The sequence below is a fragment of the Parasteatoda tepidariorum genome, chromosome 12 (genome assembly GCF_982258835.1).
Source record: "Parasteatoda tepidariorum strain Cologne lab strain chromosome 12, Ptep-v5.0, whole genome shotgun sequence".
Lineage (NCBI taxonomy): Eukaryota > Metazoa > Arthropoda > Arachnida > Araneae > Theridiidae > Parasteatoda > Parasteatoda tepidariorum.
The window spans coordinates 5412423-5434695 of record NC_141766.1 but is presented as its reverse complement, the minus strand read 5'-3'; the positions used below and the strand labels follow the sequence as shown (position 1 = coordinate 5434695).

Sequence of the window (22273 nt, the reverse complement as noted above, 5' to 3'; positions counted from 1 at the left end):
TATACATTTGTTTTACGATGTTTTCGTTGTTTAACTAAACAATTGCAGCATTTGCAATAGTACTAAAAATTTTTTAAAAAAGTAGTTAAAATATAATAAGAAAAAAAATTTCATATTTTAAATCGATCGACTTAATATCAGTAACAGCGTATCATGCGACTGCGATATCAATAATTGCAGCAATCACGCTCGTTTTGATTTTGAACTCAGATTTGTAAAGAATTCGTTTTTCAAAGGAAGAATTTAGTGAAGGGTACGTTTTTCCGACAAAATGTTTTATGAAAGGTCCGTTTTTACGAAAAAATATCTTTCGAAGTACCCACTTTTGCGACGAAATATTTTGTAAAGAATTTATTCTTACGATAAAATAACTTGCATAGGAACCATGTTAGTTTTAAAATTATTCGCTTAGGATTTACTTTTATAATAAAATATTTTATGAAACATCCGTTTTTACGATAAAATTTTTTGTGAAGTATCTGCTTTTACCATAAAATGTTTTGTGAATTATTTATTTTTACGACAAAATACTTTTAAATGATACGTGTTAGCGATAAAATATTTTTCAAATTATCCGCTTTTTCTATAATATATTTTGATAAGAATTAGTTTTTATGACAAAATGATTTGTAAAGGGTCCGTTTTTACGATAAAATAGTTTGGAATTATCTGCTTTTATGGTAAAATATTTTGTTTAAGATTTGTTTTTATGATAAAAAAATTTTATGAAGGGTTCGTTTTTACGGTAAAATAATTTATTAATTATCCTTTTTTACGATAAGATATTTTTTATGATTTTTTTTATAATAGCGCATTTTTATAGAGTCCATTTTTTCGATAAATTAATTTGTGAATTATCCCTTTTTTCGACAAAAAGATTTTTTTACGATTTTTTAAAAATTATACATTTTGTAAAGAGTCCATTTTTACAATAAAATGATTTATGAATTATCTGTTTTTACTATAAAATATTTTTTATGATTTTTTATGATAAAAAATCTTTTTAGGAGTTCATTTTTACGATAAAATGATTTGTGAATTATCTCTTTTTATGAGAAAAAAAATTTTTTTGTGATTTTTTATAATAAAACATTTTGTAAAGCGTCCGTTTTTACAACAAAATAATTTATGAATTATCCGTTTTTACGATAAAATAATTTGTGAAAGGGTCGTTAACAGAAAAAGTCATTTATACAAACCCTTGAGTAAAGCTACAATGAAAATCGCGGAAACCAAGTAAGTTTGTCAACATTTGCATGATAATTTTCTTAACAGTAAATTTATCCTGAGGAAATAAACGTTTTCGATAAACATTTATGGAGGCGGGAAATTGTCATGCTAGTGACTCCAGAAAAATAATTAGTTTTGATAAATTCATTATCAGAAATCTTTTTCCATTAAATCCCTTAAGGAGCTGTTATACAAAGGTGTAGCTACCTTTACAGAGATAGTTTTGCGCCCTCTTGCAATATATTACTTTAATGGTACTCATCGGGGCCATTTCAAGTTTTAGATTATAAAAAATTGAATTAAACTGCATTGGATTGTTAAATTTTGCATTGAAACAAATTTTGTAACTTTAAATAACACAGGGGAACAAATTTTTTGTTGCATTTATGCAAATACTTGATCTTCCCTAATTCGGGTATTAGGATTTCAAATCTAAAATTAACTTTTGCTTCTAAAGTTGCAGATTTTTTTTTAATTACAATTTTAGCCAATTTTTTTGTCGAATTGTGCAAGTTTAGAAACGTGATATATAACAGGGGTAGCGTAAATGTTGCAAACGTTGCGTAGTTTGCAAACTGCTGGAGTAGTTAGGGTACATCATCAGGTTTAAAATTGCATACGAAGCCAAGCCTCGAAATGCCGTTGTACGAGGATAGGGCCACTTCCCCTATTTTGATCTATTCAGAAGCCCTCAAAGAAACAGTTCATAATAGGGAAAAGCTCCTAGTGGAGTATGACGAAATTTTTGGGCATGCATTCTTATGCAATTTTAATCCTGATGATGAAAAGATAGTTGTCTAGATGTTTGTCTAGTTGATGATATCTAGAAGTTTGTCGCAGCATTTATGCGACCCTCTGTTAAATATAATGTTTTTAAACTTGTACATTATGATCAAAAATACACTAAAAATGTCATTTTAAAAGAAAATCTGTAGCTTAAAGACTTTATTTAACATTTGACATTTAAATCTGTAACATTTAAAAAAAAAAACTGTAGCTTGGAGAGAGAAATCGATTGCAGATCAAATTGTAAGAATCGATTGAAATCAGTGACGCGAAAATATCCAAGATCCGTTGAAAAATCTCATGAAACAGAAAACAAAAAAGAATTTGCTCCCCAGTGTAATGTGTTTTTTTTTCAAACAACCTAACTCGATAACTTTATAAATATTTATTCGATTTAGTTTAAAATTTATATAGTGTATGTTACTAATGCAGTTTCTTTCACACTTAGATATTTTTGTTTGAATGATGAGGTTTGTTCGAAGAGAATTTTCAATGTGTTCAATTTAAAAATAATTTTTAAAAAAATCCTTCGTGCAAAGCAAGCCACATTGAAAATAGATATTCTATTCAGCGGCAAAAAGTAAATTGAATCAAAATTTGAAAAAGTTTTGGGGCTCGTAGTTCACAATTGAAACTCAGGGACATAACGCTAACACACACACATATAATGCAATTTTTTTTGATAAGTTTTGTTTTATCATGTGTTCGAAATTCTTTTTTAGAAGTCATAGCATTAGAAATAGAAATGAAATCATTTAAAGTCACTTTTCTCGAAATCGATCTTGAAGCATTTTGCAGGGCAGTGTACGAACTTATTACCGCAACATTAAGTCTATTGGAAGTCAAATTGTCTTACATTGGACATATTAGCCGCACTTTAAAGTGATTTAGACATAAGGAACACGATAAATATGTCCGTTATACGAGAAATCATCAATTGCTGCACATTGATGGAACCTATGGCATAAATCCAAAATTATTTCCACTCCAATCACATCGTGATGCATATGGAGGCCCTTGTTAATGGCATTAGTTCTTCATAACCTCTCTATAGCAGTGTACCTTCTCAGTCACAGTGATTTCAATTTATTCTTCATTTTTATTCTATCTCGTCTGAGTTTCTCACCTTTATTTCTATTTTTAGTTGGCAGCTTCGCGTTTTATATTTCGAATCACTTTTGTTTCATTAAAAATTCTGGATATTCTTAAAAGTGGGTGTCAATTTTTGAGCTCCTGAGAGCATGTCGATGTTATTTCCGATCTGTATATTTTTGAAGCGAATGAAATTTTTTAATCCAATAATATCTTCTCGCTTTAGTTTCTTAGGCTTATTTATTTAACTCATAGAAGTTCTCCGCCTTGATACGCAATCCAATCCATATAAACTAACATTTCCATGATGTTCTGCAGTCTTTTTGAAAACTGCTTTAAAATCCTTCTGTGCTTTTTAACTCAACCTCTTTCAAAACGTATTTTGATCTGATGGAGGATAACTAGTTTTACTTTATGAATAAAGTACCTTAATCTACACTAATAATTTAGTTTCAATATATTTATTTTATAAAAAATATATATCAGTATTACTTTTTAAAATCTCACCTAGCTTTAAATATTATATCTTTGTCTTAATATTATTTCTTCTAACCTCTATTTTACTCTTTTGCTTTTAATATACTTTGTAGGTATGCTGCCTTTTAGCTTATTTTATTCTCTAACTGGTCTTTAATCCTCTTTCCTAAATAAATAAAAAGAAAGAAACATTTTTTTTTAATGTTTCTTATTTTACTTCCTCACCTTCAGCTTACGTTTGGATGATTGTCTTCAGATAAATCGCTATTGTAAATCACACAAATGAAATATTGCATCGTAATATTCTTACGAATTATTATACTTATCGTTGACAACTATTATGTTTATTACTAAATTGATGAATATTAATGTTAACTGTAACTCCTGAATATAATGTAATCTAATGAATCCAGTTCCAATGTAATTCACAACCAGAATGCTTCAAGACTGTGTGATACTTAAATTGCGGTAATTGTTTCATCTTTCAATAAAATAATAAAGGTTAATGGTTAAAATATTAATATGTATAAATAGAACTTTTAACACTTAAAAGGTTAGCTTTTTTATTAATCAATCTTACAACAAATTTTATTTTATGAACAGTAATCTGGATGATAATTGTCATGGAAAAATTCTAAATAAAAACTTATTTCGCACTTTGCTTAGTTAATCAAAGATGATTGTTAACAAGCAGACTTTTTAGTAAGTTGATTTGCAGAAAAACATACTTCATTAGCGTTTAAAGAGTTTTTACAATCTTCTGAAATTCTGAAAGTTTAAAGACATAACTTTTCTTTTCATTAAAAATGAACGATAAAAGTCCACGAAGGGTTGTCTGTATTTTAAAATTTAATTTTCGCGAGATTTTATTCTCTCTTTTGTTCGATTAAATGTGTAGAACTTGTAAATACTTTATTAGATTTTTTACCTGTCTATTAAAAAAGTAGCAAAGTTTTATTTTTTTAATGTATCTGGAATAACGTATACGATGATTGCTTCTTTTTTGTAATTAAATATGCCATGTACTGCTTACGTATTTTTAATAGTACTATTTTTGACAATTTCTGTATATATTTTCATTCGATACAATGATATTTCACTAAAAAAAAATATCTTAGAGTAACGTTAGCATTGTTGTTAATACTTTTTATTCCATTTAGATTATGTACTTTATTTTTGTATTTTGGATTTCATTTAACTTTTGGGAAAATTTTTATTTATTTCAAAACCGAAATTTTAATAGCGTTAATAATTATGCATATAACAAAGCTTTTTTTAGAGGCATCTTATACTATACCAGATAGTTTCAAAAGAGTTAAACCTTATATAAATTAAAATCAAACCGTTTAAAATTATTTCGTTAAAATCGTAAAACGGTACAAAATCATTTAAATTCATTTTAACTTATCCCAGATAAAGTGCATTAATTAATTAAAAATGGTTTCAAATAGTGTAATTAGTATGTAATTAGTTGGAATGCATTCTAACTTATGACATTTTAAAAGGAAGGAATCTAATTTAAGAGTTTAAATTGATTTAAGAAATTTAAAGGTTCTAATTTTAACTGGAATCCCACCTGCAGCATCAAAATACATTATCTGAAATATAATAACAGAACTAAGACAGATAACTTTTTAATGGACTATTATTTAAAGTCCCATCATTTGCACTTGAACTGCTGCCTATTACAATAATTTTAACCCTCAACGCGCTGCAGTCAGAAAAGTCTATATTCATATATAATATATGAAAATATCTAAATGATTTCGTTCAATTGCTTCTCAGATTATTATGAAAGTAACGTTAATGCCTTAATTCAGCCCAGCATTTAAATATATTGTGCGTTATTAAGTAATCTATATGCAAACGAAAACACTATTTTAATACTTAGTACCACTTTTTAATATTTATAGAAAGCTCACTTCTTTTAAATTTCACTGAATTAAAAATAGAGGTATAATTGAGTAATAAGTTCATTTATTATACCTGATTAGTTTATTTATTAATTAGAGACTGTGTTTTAAAATATTACAATCAGAGAAAAATTTTAATAGTTCCATCCTTTATTAATATAAAAAACTTATATAACAGTCCGATGTAGCGCCAATTCGTAATAGCAGAAGAAATTGTCGTAAGTTAAGTTATAGAATAATAGGTACACACGTTGAATGTTTAAGTAAAAATTATTAAAAGTTGACACATTTATTTCTTTTGAACAACTGTTTCGTTTAAATTTGCATATCTTGTCAACAGAGCTCCGTTTTAAATGATATGCAGCTAATTTACGTTTTTATTTTTTTATCAAATATCTTCTTTTAGCAGCATATTTCCTTAGTAAGCTGGTAATTTTTAACTCGTCTTAATTCTTTTTTCTTTAACATTATCATTTTGTTGCGAACTTCTCATAACATGCTTTTAAAGTGTATTCAAATTACATTAAAAAAAAAAAAACATTTTAAAAATATAATTGTGGATATCTGTTCTTTCCGAAAACAGCAAATTCAAATATTTGAATGAAGACATTTGTTTTTCTGGCTATTGATGTATTTTTTTTTAAAAAAAATATTCCGAGCTGGTTTCCAAACTAAACGTTTTGTTTTCACGTCCAATGAAGTGCTCAAGTTCAGAAACATTCCTTATGAGTAAATAACAAAAAATTACTCCAGTTGTTCTTTATTTATTTTACTGCGCACTTTAATTCTCATGTGTATTTTTACTTGTAATAGAAATGCTAAAAAACTAATAAGTAAATAATAAAAATTGTTTCTTTTTCATCTTCTAATTCTTGATTTTTTTTCTATTTCAACGATTTTTAAAAGGTGCCCTGCTGTTCCGTGGGAAGGTCACATGGGTTCCGAGAGTTATAACTCTTTTTTAACCTGTCATGATTTTCATCGTGATATATATATATATATATATATATATATATATATATATATATATATATATATTTTAAAGTAGAGAAAAATTATTAAAATATGTTTTTGATAAATATTCACAAATTTAAAAAAATTGTGAAATAGAATAAAATAAGGAAAAAATATAATCTCGTCATCAGCCTACACGATTATATCCTTGAAAAAATAGTGCTTTCTAATAATGTATTAATATAGCCAAAGCAAAACATATCAATACAATAGTGAAAGGAGCACCAAAAAATTTAAACGAAAATAGAACTTATTAAGAAACAAATGTAAAATTAAAATGAAAAATGCAAAATCAAACAATCAAAGAAAAAAGAAAGTAAAAAATCAAGAAAACACAGAATAAATCTCAAAATGTAATATATAAAGCGAATTCAAATGTACTTGCACTTACAGGCATTTTTCAATGTTTTCGTAACAAGTTGCCAGAAAAATACCTGTAAGTGTAAGTACATAAATATGCTTTTTATCGTCTTTATTTAAAGTTTTGCAAACAATGTTTAAATGTAAAATATTTACTCTAATTGGCAGTTTGTTTCGAAACATATAAAATACAAAGTCGTCACCTAGTTGAAATGGGGAAATTATATCGCTATAGTGATTTCAGAATTTGTATCGTTTTTGTTTTTTCTGGCAAAATAATTCCATTACCATTCCACTTATAAAATGTTTTGGAAGATTGTAAATTATTGCTGGTTTTCAGATTTTTCAAGTTTTTTTTTTCTAAATTTCAGTTTTGTTTAAATCGGCTCTCATTCATTCAAACAGTTATAAAAGTAATTTTAAAAAATCTAAAACAACTCAACGGATATACTCAAAATTATTAACATTTGACTCAAAACTGCATAAGTTAAAAATCAGAATTACGTAATTTTATTTATATTGTTGAAAATATCCGATTAAAAGTTTTGAAAAATTATCAAGCTATTCAATAAATTGATAAAAATTGCGAAATAAAGTCGACAAATTCATAATTTTAAAACTACAATTTCTTGGATAGGCATTGGTTTAGTGTTCTTTTCTCACAAAAATACATTATTATTATGATATCACAAAAACAAGACCCTGTCAGAAAGAATTTGACTCCGACTTTTGAAAAAAAAATTCCGATAAAACTCCAAAGTAAATCTGTAAAGCAGTCTAATAAGCATATCAATTGACTGTTTCTAATATCTCTTCATTGTCTTAGGTTCATTGATTCTAAAACACCTGTATGTTTCCCAGAGTATAAAAATCCTTTTAATAATTTATTACAATGAATTAATATTTCTGTAAAAAAAAAAATATATATACCCGGTTTTATCCGACCAGATCCAGGTTAAATAAAACACCGGGTGCGAGAGCACTTCAATATGTATATATATATATATATATATATATATATATATATATATATATATATATATATATATATATATATATATATATATATATATATATATATATATATATATATATATTTGTCAAAAGCATAATATTTTGCATAATATCTCTTTTATAAGAAAAGGGACATAACTATTTAAAAAATATACATAGCTGTACAAAAAATGTACATAGCTGTTTAAAAAATGGACATATTGCTTAAAAAATGGACTTAACATTTAATTCCTTTTTTTAAGTTCTCTTATGAAAATTGTTTCTTTTAATGAATAAACTTTACGGATCTAAATAAATTCGTAATATATATATATATATATATATATATATATATATATATATATATATATATATATATATATATATATATATATATATATATATATATATATATATTTGTCAAAAGCATAATATTTTGCAATCTTTTTTATAAGAAAAGGGACATAACTATTTAAAAAATATACATAGCTGTTCAAAAAATGTACATAGCTGTTTAAAAATGGACATAGTTGCTTAAAAAATGAACTTAACATTTAATTCCTTTTTTTTAAGTTCTCTTATGAAAATTATTTCTTTTAATGAATAAACTTTACGGATCTAAATAAATTCGTAATGTTATGTCATCCATTTTTCTTAATTACTTTGTACATTTTTAAACTTAGTTTTCTTGGGAAGATATTAAAAGCCAACAGACGTTTTACAAGGCTGCCACAGGTTCTATAAATTTTCAATGGTGGTTATTAAATTGACGTGGTAAAAATTAAGATTTCTTATAACCATTGAATCGTTTAGTATTTTGAATGCGAAGAGATGCTTGAAAAGTTATATGTATAAGCCAGCCAACCCGAATCTTGGTCACGTAATGAATATGTTTAGATTTTAAAAAAATGTAAGGATAAGTAAGTTCGAAATTCATCGTCCAGTTGTTAAATCTGTGTGAAGCATTTGAACAGACGCATTTTTTGCTGTGTCTAATTTCTTAAACAAGTATTTTGAACTGTGTTCAAAATAAATAACTCACCGAAGCTGTGAAAAGCATTTTTCTAAAAAGCAAGTCAAACCTCAATTAAATATTTCTATTATTAAAAAGTGTGCTGTACAGGCAAAGAAATTAAACAACCTGAATAAGTTTTGATCTAATTATTTATATTTTTGATTACTGGGACTCAATCTTTATGGATTGAGAAGGTTACCTGAAATATACCAATTGTTAATGCATCATAAGTTACGAAATCAGCACTAAAACATACTTTCTCTGAATAAACCTGCCTCATGCTTCCCGATCCACAAAATAGAGGTAGCCGCATTCTGAGGGTCTTAATAGTTTGCTCAGGAGAGCGGTCGTTACTTTTTGACCCCTGAGTGTTGAATTAACTTCTCGAGAATTTTTTAATCGAATTGAAAAATTTTAGCACACAAAAATTTGCTTATCCAAGGATAATTAAAAATGTCTGAACTGTAAAGTATACAAATTTTAGCATCATTTTAATGAATGTAATTTGAAAAGACAAAATACGAAGTTTGAACGAATAGTTAAAGAGAAATCGAATTTCAAAGAAAATATAAAATTCTTGAACAGCTCTTCTGACCTAACTATTTTTACCATATTTCCCTCCCCCTTATTTTCAGGTCAGAAATCCATTAGGAAAAAAGGTGTGTATATTCAGGAAAGTAACTTAAAACATCGTCTGCACTAATTAATTAGAGGTGACCTCCTTGAGTGGAAATCGATCATAAGTTATTCAAAGTGCGCATTGTTCATTATATACTTTCGTGTTTTGAATGAATAAATCTTTTTATTTTTAGCATTCTTTTTGCTGATATCGTGGGTTTTACAGTTCTGGCTTCACAATGTACTGCTCAAGAGCTTGTCAGACTTTTAAACGAACTTTTTGGGAGGTTTGACCAGCTATCAAATGTAAGTATTTTTATCGCGATTTTTATCATTAATAATAGCTTCTGCAACTCTTCAAGAAAAGTTCCTATGCTATTGTTTTGCAATAAATATTAGGGTATATATAGTGTAAAAAATATAGTTTATATATACTTACCAAATTTTCACGTTAAAAACAATCTCATCAAATCTCATCAAGTCAAGATTAAAAATTTAAAATCCCGCAAAAACAAGGAAAAACGATTTTTCAGCGAAAACCCTATATAACCCGGGTTTTTTATGAAATACTCAAGTAAGTTTTGCATTTTCAAAAAAATAAAATATTAAGAAAATAAACAAAAATAAAAAAACATGATTTTTAGATCCCGTTTTCTTTATAATTATAAATTAGGTTTAACGTTATTCATTTACGTAAAACGTTGAAAGAAACTACATTTTGTTATAATTTCTTTAAAACATTTAATTTATTTTTCTTTCTAATTTTTGCTTATTTAAAAATGATAGATATTTAGATATTTGTATTTTTATTTGAACTACACTGCAAGTAATTGTTTTAATAAAAAGTTCAAACCATCAAATTTTCCTTGTAAACATATGCTCCATGATTTCACTTTTCACAAAAGTTTTAAAAATGAACAATGATTTGAAAAATCAATTATAGATAGAAAATAAAAATGTGTGGTTTGCTGCTTTCTGCATTAGAAACGAAATATTCTTCCGAGGAAATTTTTTTTAAAAAAGGCTTTTCTACAGCTAGAGTTATTAACTCAGAAAAACTATAAAACAATTTTTTTAAGGAAAAAAAAACAATATCCGCAACAATGTGGTGATCGAAACTAACAGACGATCGAGCAAAAATTTATGTTGGAATGGTCTAACACAGCAGTTCTCTCGGCCAGCGTGATATGCTAGTCGAGAGTCTAAGCCAAGATAACCGCTGGTCTAAATTTAAACAGAAAATATTGTTTTTGAAGCTTTTTTTAGACTTTGTTTTGATGTAACTAATTCAAGTTGGTGAAAATAAAGTACATTTCTCCACTAACTCCTTTAATTATTTTTCTAATGTTAAATGTTTGTGTAAAATAAGTAAAGCTTGATGATACAATTATTTTTTATTAGGATAACCACTGCCTTCGAATTAAAATACTTGGAGATTGTTACTATTGCGTTAGTGGTCTGCCTGATCCTAGATCTGATCATGCTCATTGTGCTGTAGAAATGGGATTAGACATGATTGATGTGATAGCGTAAGTAACTCTCTCTTTTCATACAAGAGCCTTTAATATGTATATTTTTAAATCCTTGTCAAAAATGAAATTTAAAAAGTAAGAATCACAATTTGTTTTTAATTTCATTGTCCAAATAAAATTTTGTTTAAAATTTTTTAATTAATTACATTTAGATATATTCTCATGTATTTACTTAGTGTTTCTGGATGTTTTAGTTCATATACAATTAGTTTCGATCTTTTCGTTTATTATTCTTCAAGGAATTAAAATGATAAAGATAAATAAATTTTTAGCTGTTAGCTTACAACTTTATTTCCATTTATTTTTATTTCAAGAGTTAAAAAAACAATGCTTTATTTGCTCAGACTACAATAATCAAGGAAAGAGCTAAACATGTTGCTTCAGATAAACAATTTCGTGCTTGTTATATTAACAATTACGTTTTATTCCTACAATTATGATTAATTGTCAATTTGATAATTAATTCTAAATTACAAAGATAAAATTTAAGATGTTTAAAGGTGCCCTTCTCTCAAAGATGCCTTTCTTAAAAATTTAGTCGTAAACTTACAACTTATTCCATAATTTTTCATTCAAGAGCTAAAAGCAGTGCTTAACTTGCTCAGACTACAGTATTAAAGGAAATGATAGCTGAATATTCAAATATTCAACCTGATTAAACTTGTTGCTTTAAAGAAATAATTGCGGGCTAATTATACTAACGATTACATACTATTCTAAACAATATAATTAATTACAGGGTTAAAATTTAGAATATTCAAAGATATCTTTCTCGTCCCTAAATTAAAAAAAAAATTTTAGGGGCGGTTCAAAAAGTACGTACACAAAAATGGAGAAATTTTAACCCCCTCCCCCCCTTCGTACATTACCGTACAGAAGGTCTTACTCGCCCCCCCCTTAGAGTACGTAAATTTTATTAGTCTACCCCCCTTTTTCATAAAAATTAAAATAATTATGTTTTAAATAAAATTAAATATTTTTTTAAGGAGTGTGTAGGAAAAAGTCAAATTTAAATTTGGTGTATGCTTATAATGTACGTACTTTGTATAATACCTCCCCCCCCCTCCCCATCGTACAAAACCGCACAAAATGGCAAATCCCCCCCCCACTTCGGGATGTACGTACTTTTTGAACGGCCCCTTAACACTTTTTTCGTATTTTGTGCAAGCATAGGCGGTACATAAAAATGTAAGTTTCTTACATAAAAAATAAAAAGACTGTTTATAAAGCCCACCGCCTACATGCCCATTTATAATCGCTTTAAATATTTATTATTAAAATTTTCGTAAAAAACGAACTCAAAGACATATGAGGGATCACAAATTAATATTTAAACGGTCCCACTGTTCATAAAAAACGGTTCCTACATGAATATAAAAGCAGCCTATATTAGTCCCAGGTTCCTCAGCCAACGCTTTTTCTGTAAAGTGCTCAACTACCTAGGAGGGGGAAATATCTCCTCTGTAGAGAATCAAAATTGTGATGGCATGTCTTATCCTCAGGCATTATCCAGATCGTGATAGGCTTTTGACAGTTATTTTTGTTTCACTAAATATTAGCTTGCGACCGATAATCTGCTTTTTTTTATTTCATTTTGGTCAGATTTTTAAGATATACATTAAGGGTGTTCATTCCAGAAGCAACACGCATTAATTCCGTTTTAGATAAAATTATTAATTAGTCATTATTTTTAATAATTATTATCAATAATAATAATTATTACAATTAATTGCAATTATAATTATCATAATTATCATTATCATAGTTATACTTATTGTTTATTATTAATAATAATAATTAATAATAGTTATAGTATTGAATATAATAGTTACAATAATTAATTATTAATTCATTATGAAATAATTTAGATCATAATTCTTCAGGTAAATTAATTTTTAATTGTGGTATCAGAACTTAAGCTCATGCTATTAGTAACCGTGTTATAATTTAATTCTCGCTAGTGCTTTGCAGTGTTCGTAGTCGTCCTGTAAATCCAGATAAAAAATATTTTGTCCTGATTTTTAGCCTTTTGTCCTGATACTCCTGATTTTTGTGTGTGTTCAGAACATCTCAGTTTCTAAGAATATAAAAGCTGAATTTTCAATAAAAGAAATTGAAAATCGAAAGATTTCAATCTTTGATCCAACATTTTTTTTTTTTTTAATTTTAATTTAATAATTTTAGTAGAAGTTGCAATATTTAATTGTTCCAATTTAGGGATCGTCTATTGATTATATAGATGGACATCTTGTCTTATCATTGTTTCAGCTTTTTTAGATAGATAGGTATTTTATTTACGTCACTCAAGAGCTGCACAATGGGCTGTTGGCGAACGTCTGAGAAACATCCCTAAGGATGATCCGAAGACATGCCATCACAATTTTGTGTGGCCACTTCCTCAATTTATACATAGATCTGAAGGGAAAGGAGATTTTCTTCAGATTCCTGTACCCGTGGTGCTGCTCAACGACCGACCACATGACTTTCGATTCCACAGATTTTACGAGTACGTATATCGAATGTACTCGGTGGGTCGTAGAGGAGTCGAGATCGAACCCCGGCCTCCGGACCGGAGTCTGATTCTCTTAGCACTTGGCAACCATGGCCCCAGCCTTTTTAGAAATTCAGTCATACTATGAAAAGGAAACATGATTAACAACTTTACGTCATCAAATTTATATGATGATAGATTCAGGGGTTATCTGTTAGTTTATTTTTTTTAGAAAATACAATAAAAACTCTCGTTGGATGGAGTTTCACATTTACTGATTCTTCATGTGATTTTTAAAAAAATTGATTCTAATCAAAAATAAAGTAATCATATCATGGAATTTTTAAGTGGAGAATCGTGGAATAGTTCACTAAAATTATTTCTATTCAAAAATATTAAGAATCACATGTTTTTGTTTCGAGATTATTCTACTTTAAAATTATTTGATGAAGCAATTTTACAAATTTTAATTATATGTATTTATATGCAAGATTATTAACTAATTGATTCTGGATTTTTTTAATGCTACAGTAATATGAAATTTTTCTATATAATTTAAAACTATAAAAAGTGGTTCAGTATTGATAAAATTATACTGGAAACTATCAAAATTTTCTGTTCTAATAATTTGAAAATTAAATATAGTTTTTTTTTATTCTTTTACTGTAAAATTTGCTTTTGTTACAATTAGTTAGAGCAAATTATACTTATTAGTTTGCCTTCTTGAAAAGTAGTACGGGGTATGTATACTGTTCCATAATATTCTGATTTTTCTAAAATAAATTTTAGAAAAATCAATAATTTTAAATTTTCATTTCTTCTCTTGTTTTTTTTTCTTTGGCCAACTAAAAAGCCTGTACTATGCCAGCTTAAAAAATCTTTACACTTGCAGTTATATTTACCTGTGTGAAAAAAAAAATCGAAACTGTATTGTAATGGATACATGATATTAAATCTCTTGGAATTGTATTATAAAAATTTGTTTTTTCTATTTTTATGTTCAAAATTAAAATTATACTGTTAAAATTTAAAATTATCCAATAAATGAAAATAATTTTTTTTCAGCCAAAGTAAACGCCGCTCTCTTTAAACTCATTTTTTTTATCATCATTTCCAACAAGGCTCAAAAAATTATATGTAAAGATTTGAATTTGTCTTCTATTTTTTTATCTTTACCTACTCCACTGGCCATATAAATTATATTTAATCAGAAATACACAAAAATACTCCAATTTTGATTATAAATAAGAATTTATCAAACAATCTTTTTTTTCATAGTAATGCTTACTTTTATTATAAAATTTTACTTCATATTACTTTATTATAAAATTTTTATAAAATATTTACTTTATTATAAAATTTTACTCAGAATCTGCTATAAAAAGTAATAAAAGTTTAAATGTGAAAGCAAAAGGTGGGATGATACCGTTTTAATTAATCTAACTTAACATCTGCTTTGATTTTTTATTGAAATTTAATACAGAAATTTGATAGTGATCGAGCAGTTTTTGAAGTAAATTTTATATTTGTTCTAACTTGGCGTTATTTCCTACGCTGCTTTGTCTTAGTGATAAGTGATCAGAATTATGCTGTAATAAATTTCTTTAAATGATTAATAGTTACATTCATCTAGGTACAATGGAAGACTAACTGATTTCAAACTTACAAATCTCAAAAAAGTAATAAGAAGGACAACAATAATAGATTAGTAATAATAGAATAGTAATAATAGAATAGTAATAATAGAATAGTAATAATAGAATAGTAATAATAAAGAAGAATGATAATAAGGAATAATAATAATAGAGGAATGAAATGAACGACGTATTAGTTATGAAAGATGTAAAAATTTTGCACAGAAATTTCACAATTTAGTTACAAAAATTAATTAGAATTGAATTAGAATAAGTAACAAATGCCCTAAATTTATGAGTGATCTAAAGAGGATTGTTTAATTAAGGATACAAAATTCTGATGCGTGTGTGTTAAATTTTATAATGAAATGTTTTTTTTCTTGAATAAAAAATTATATTCATTTCAAATTTATTACTTTGTGTATTTTATTTTAAAAAAAACCAATAGGTATATTGAATATTGGTTACGGGATAATGTAGAATAAAATTAAATAGGAATAAAAGAAAATTGCAAATGAAGCTTTAATAATGACGTTAAAAATAAATCAATTTTTATTTGCTGGACTTGACGGCGGCCCTTTATTTATTCCATAAACTATCTTAACGTAGTTTCGAATAATGAATGAAAGGAATGAAATACAGATTTCTGATGGATTTTCTTCTTTTCTGATCAATCAATCCTGGTAAAAATTGAATGTCTGCTTAAATTGTTTCCTTTGAAGTCTTTCAGTTAAAATGCTTTCCGGTACTTCTTTTGTTCGCTTTTCTTTCTTCTAAGTGGTCACTGAAGTTCTTTGACAAATGAGGATATTAAATTGTCTAATATATCAGAACTCTATCCGGCACTTATTTCTTCAAGAGCTAGTAATGTCATTTACTCTTTTTTTTTTATATACAATTTCTTTTACAGTTCAAATTGACTTTCTTTTATAAATAAAAGAAATCAGGAAAATAAAGTCAAATGCAATAAATATAAAATTTTAATTTTAATAAGGAAAGATTTTTGAGTTTGAAGCACATGAAATGACCCGCTTGCCAAAGCTCAGACGGTCCCTCGCAACTCTTAAACACTCTGATTTTATAATTTAATTAAAATGCATTAAGTTCTCAACTCCTGTTCTCTCCAGAAACTTTGATCGGGCTCTTTTTTCTGGTAATAAAATATTTTTGAAGTTGAGATTTGATTTCCTGAAAGGAATTATTTTAGCTTATAACCTAAAAGAAATTCATTTAGAATTCCTTAATTTTATAATTATAATTTTTATAATTTTTCATTTTTATAATTTGTAATTTTATAATTTTTATAATGTTGAATTATTATAATTTTTTATTCAGATAAGAATTCTTATCTGATATTTTTTAAGGATGTTTTATTTCAAAATTATTTTATTCAGTAATTTTTTATCAATTATTAAGGTCAGAAACAATAAATTTAAAATTAACTTTTAATAAAGTTTAGCACGATTTTTTCAGTGATGTGTTAAGAGAAAAAAAATACATTTAAAACCATTGCAAGTTAATTAAAGCACATCAAGTTGCTTAAATGCAAATGTTGCTTTTTTATTGCAGTTGTTATATTATATACATTAATCTCTCAATTTATATTAGAATTAGGCCAGTTTTGTTTGCCTTCAAAAATTCCAAATTTTCCCTAAATTCTAAGTTCGATCCTTAAACTTACAAGGTTTTTCAAAACTATTTCTTAAAAGGTTTTTTGTATCACAAACTGCTGTATAGAATGATTTAAATTTTTTAAAGCAATTTCAATACTCTTCTATAAACTTTTTTGGATACTAAATTATTGTATTTGGATTGCGTTTACTTGAAGTAAAAAACAAAATGTTTCTTTTATTATCCAATATTTGGTGACTTTGGGATATCAATATAGAGTTATAAGGATTCTCTCTTAAGGATGGTTTCTGCTTAACGATCTATTTATAATATCATGATGAGAGTAATGAATGTTTTTCTTTATTAATAGGTCAGTTGTAGAAGCAACCGATGTTCATCTTAACATGAGAGTAGGTATTCATACAGGTCGAGTTCTGTGTGGTGTTCTTGGTCTCCGGAAGTGGCAATATGACGTCTGGAGTAATGATGTCACACTTGCGAATTATATGGAAGCTGGTGGTGAGCCTGGGTGAGTTTATACAAAACCGATACAGGATATAAATATATATATATACATTCCCTGGTCAAATTATTCGACGCATTCAATGTAAAATCTTAATTATCAGGTTATACTATACAGCTTTATTGTTTTTACGCTGCTGAAAACGGCTTGCACTTGTTTACGTTAGTGTATATTATATTAATATAGAATATTTATTATATTAGGTATTATATTATTATATAGTAATAATTAGATCAAATTATTAGACGCACTGTAGTTTTTTAATAATTACATTTTTGGCACGAGTTTATATGCAATACTTTTATATTTAAACATGTATGCAATGGGTTTCCATTCGGGAAATTTTTATATACCTCCTATTTGTATTTATTTTTAACGTATTGCATTACGATGATAAGCAATTGATACACGAACATAGACAAGTAAACTGGTTTCAGCCGCATAAAAACAATAATGCTGCATAGTATCACCTGATAATTAAGATTTTACATCGAATCTTATAGTGCGCCTGATAATTTGGCCATAGTTATTAACTGTTGTTTTTATAACTATTAATTTCATAGCTTACTTTAATGATTAGCTTTTATTTCTGTCTGAAAGTGAATATTTAGCTTGCTTTCCATTGTTGTTTAGTAATTTTAACAGTAATTAAATTTCCTACTTATTTCAACATTTTTATAAATTGTGTGTCAAAGACAATTTAAACACTCGGTTAAAGAGTGGAAAAATTATAAAACGCATATATATATATATATATATATATATATATGCATACAATATAGATACAGTAGAGTACTGATTGATTTCAAAATTGAGCATTAGGTAATAGAGGAAGGAGGCAAACGGTATGTTTATTGTGAAAACTGTAAATATCGTATACAAAAATTTTGGAGACCTAATTTTAAAAAAAAAGTTGCCAACAAATGGCTCTGCAAGCAAGTGATGACCAGGGGTGATGACCAACAATCGATTCTAGAGTTAAAACGTGAAGGAGATTGTCGAACTGAATTAGGAGGTACCATGTACTCTATTGAATTCTTTATACTGTATGCCTCTGGCACTCCAATATCACAGGTTAGATTACAGTCTTACAGCACTTGTTTTTTTTTTTTCAAGAAGTCTGCACAGCTGATAGCACCCGCTGTTGGCAAGTTCTGTTACTAAATTCCAAAATTTCTGTATAGAATTTTTATAGCTTTTGCAATAGACACCCCGCTATTTCATTCTTCTACCATTCTTTGTTCCCGATATTTTTAATTTTGAAATCCTTAATTAGACCTTCGCTCGTTTAGGCATTAATTTTTCTCCTATTGTTTCTGATTTTAATTCAAAATGTTTTCGACAGATGGCGCTGCCTTTCAACCGTTATTTTTCTTTGCGTCTAACTAAAGAATTCCTTCCAAGGAGACTCATGAGCCGTGATGCAAACGAGAAAATGCGCATTTCAAAAAAGGAATATTTTCCACGCCAATGGACAACTAGTCAAATTTTCATTTGGCTAAGTTAACCGAGCTTAAAGCCAAAATTCAAATATTTTCCACATAATGCTGCTTCGTTATTGCTCTGTGTATAAACAAAAATTGGTTCTGAAGCGTGCTAAGATGTTTTCTCAAACATACACAAAACAGAGCGTAATGGAGCCTTCTCTTCCCTTACTTCGGAGATCACCTTAATTATGACATAAACATTCAAACAGTTCAAGAGTTCCCACATTTGCATCTGAATCAGCACCTGTCTTAAATGTTTATTCAAAAGATCCTTAAGGATAATTTCATTTTTTGCACGCCTTATCTTCGTATATATAAATAGTCTACATTTTGAAAGCTTTCGTCAAAATGGGGAATAAATTTTGACACTTGATCATTTCATCCCTAGGTTAAGTGGAATCAATACTATGAATAAATGGACAAGCATGCTCATTATTATTATTATTACTATTTTCTATAATTATTATCATAGATTTCATAGTTCAGATTACGGTCTTACGGTTGAGTAATAAAAATTACGGTTTTTGAGAATTTTCATATTATTCTGTAGGTAGGTACTTTATTAGCGTTGTTGTAGTTCATTTACGCCGCACTAGAGCTGCACAATGGGCTATTGGCGACGGTCTGTGAAACATCCCTGGGGATGATCCGAAGACATGCTATCACAATTTTAATCCTCTGCAGAGGGGATGGCACCCCCGCTTTGGTAGCCCGACGACCTGCACGCGAAGTCGAGCATTTTACGGTAGAACATATTAGCGAGGACCGGTACCGCACACCTTCGGTCCCTACGCAGACTGATCAAATTGGTCACCCACTCGCACACTGACCGCACCCAGTGAGGCTTGACTTTGGTTATCTACTGGGAACCGTGTCTTTACTTTCAGTTCAATGCAGGACCGCAATATTCTGTTTAAAATGAGTTACTTATTTTTCCTTAACTTCCAAGAGTTATGAAATGTAATATTTGCAGCTAATCTACGATAATTTTTTCCACTTCTTAATCATTTCTAAAAGCAATAACGATTTTGTAGTAGCGAGAAAAGAGAAAAAAATCGAAGAATTCTTATTTTTCGCCTATCTAACAAACTATTCTAAAATTTCTCTCCTTACAGTAAAGCAAAAGAACATAATCACAAATCTGAAATTCTGTGAGCAAAGTGGTTCTTCAGTGGTTCAAATCATGAATATTTTTGAAATATAGTTTAGTTCTAATTTAACTAAAAACTAGAACATTGATTCCAAGTAATCAATATATTTCGGTGCATTTGTTTTCTGACAGCTAGTTTGAAAAATTAATACCTCTGTATCTAATATAATAGAACTGTTTAAAATGAATTACTTGTTTTGCAAAGTAAATATACAAAAAGTAAGAAATATTAATACGTATAGTTTATGACCAGTGGCTTTAAAAAGTAAAATGTGAACAAAAAGGAGTACCAATGGGCAGCCATCTTCAAAAGAAAAATAATAAGCTTTTAAAATATTGCAAATGACAGATGCAATAATTAAAATAGATGAAAAAACATGAAACAGATACTGTATATTATTAAAACTGGACTGTAAATTATGAAAAAAAAGCATTTTTTCTATTATAATTAAAAGTTGAAAGAGTTCATTATGAATCGAACAAATTACTAATTAAGAATTCGACACAAATTGAGGCATGTATGTGATGAAAAAAGTATCTTCAACCGAACAAAAGAAATTCCCAATTTCCTCAACCTCATTTTTTTTCCTTCTATGCTAAAATATTTTTTTTTAGAGAATGGAAATAATGAGTTCTGTGGAAGTATTTTTTGCTTCTTTCCATTTACTAGCGGAAAAATGTTCTTTGAATTCCCAATTGAAACGCTCACTTAGTTTATTAGTATAGAATTCAAATAGATTATTGAACTAATCAGTAAATAAAAGTTATTTATTATACTCATTTCTGTAATAATTCTTATGTATAAAAGCAGCGAATGCCTATCTTATTAGGAAAAATGCCACTATCTAAAAAAAATGATTTCTTTTTCCAACATACTGAAAATTATATAAAATTGAAAAAAAAAAATTCCGCGTTTCACGCTGTAATCATCCATGTAAAAAGAATTTTTATTATTAATTAAAAATGTTTTCTTTTTGGTTTGGAAACTAATTTAAGATTAATAAATAAAATATTTTTCCGAACAACGATTTATTTTTTTTCTAATTTTTGACTCTGATTAATGTAATAAATATTATGTCTTTAATTTGTCTTTTCATTATAGAATTTCTCCGAGCTTTAAAATTCTAAGTTAGAAATATGTCGTTTTAGATTCTATATGGTATTTGTATTTAAAACAAAAGAATTTATGAAATTTTTTATTTAAATTTAAAAGGAGCCTCTTGAAGAAAAAAGGGGAGGAATATTAATCAATGAAAGATTATACCAATTTGTTGCATTCCGTTTTATTTTTTAGCAGAATTTTAAATTTTTTGAATTATTTTTCATTTAAGAGCGATATAATGTTCTTATCAAAGTAGAGAAGTAACCTAACTAAAATTATCAACAGTGTTTTTAAACGATAGAATTTAAATAACTTTCACGCTTATTTTTTCTTTCTTTTATCGACTCAATTCTTCTCATAATTTAGTTTTTAATGTACGGGAAAACTGATCATTTAATATTTTTATATGTATATTATTTAGACTAATATCAATTAGGGATAATCTGCAAATCTGACCACAGTGTGGCCGATCAGTTAAACTATAATGGTATTGCTGAAAATTGTTTGAAAATTCTCCTGCTGTATATTTTAAATCATAGCAGATCTTCGTAGAAATATAAGTAATACATTGTTGTACAGATTTTTTTTTATTTATCTTAATTATTTTCATAGAATTTGACTTTAATCCGTAGCATATTAAAATAATTTTATGATTTATGCTTTTTAACCCTTGAAAATTTTGTGGTTTCTTTTGTCTTTTCCTTTCAAGGTATGATACATAAACATATTAAAACTACATACTTACAGTAGTTTTACTTTTTAATTCTTATTAAATATATTTTTCATACCTTTTTAATTATTTTATATCAATTTAGGTTGAGAGGAAAATATTATATTTAGCATTTTAATGAATTATATTTATGAAATACTGCATGCTTCTGCGTTGAAGGTGAAATCGTCCAATCTCGACTTATTTCCAAGCAATAATTTTTAAAATTTGCAATCATTTTTAGTTATTTAGATCTACGAGAAGCATTTATTCATCAGGGAAATTTCTCTAATTTACAGAAGCAATTATTTTTGTTTCCAGTGCCCACCTGTGTTAACCTCCGTCAATTCAGGCATATACAGGGCGATTCTGTTGACCTCTCTTTCAGGGGCGCCATGTTAGGAGGGCCAACGTCGCTCCCAGAGTGAGGACAGATAGTACAGGGAAGGAAAGAACATCTATGCCTTGCCCGGGATTCGAACCCAGAACCTTTCTGATGAAAGGATAGTTCCCTGCCCCCTACACTGGCCGATCGG

The 22273-nt window shown here is 27.6% G+C and overlaps 1 protein-coding gene across 1 annotated transcript in view; it reads left to right on the top strand.

Annotated features, from left to right (window-relative positions):
• The window catches only part of LOC107453371 (adenylate cyclase type 1), a 192650-nt gene that overhangs the window by 114108 nt on the left and 56269 nt on the right, over window positions 1–22273 (top strand). The window contains exons 4-6 of the mRNA XM_016070185.4: window positions 9693–9804; window positions 10900–11027; window positions 17137–17295. Coding sequence (XP_015925671.2) covers window positions 9693–9804; window positions 10900–11027; window positions 17137–17295 — 399 coding nt within the window. The remainder of the gene's footprint in view (window positions 1–9692; window positions 9805–10899; window positions 11028–17136; window positions 17296–22273) is intronic.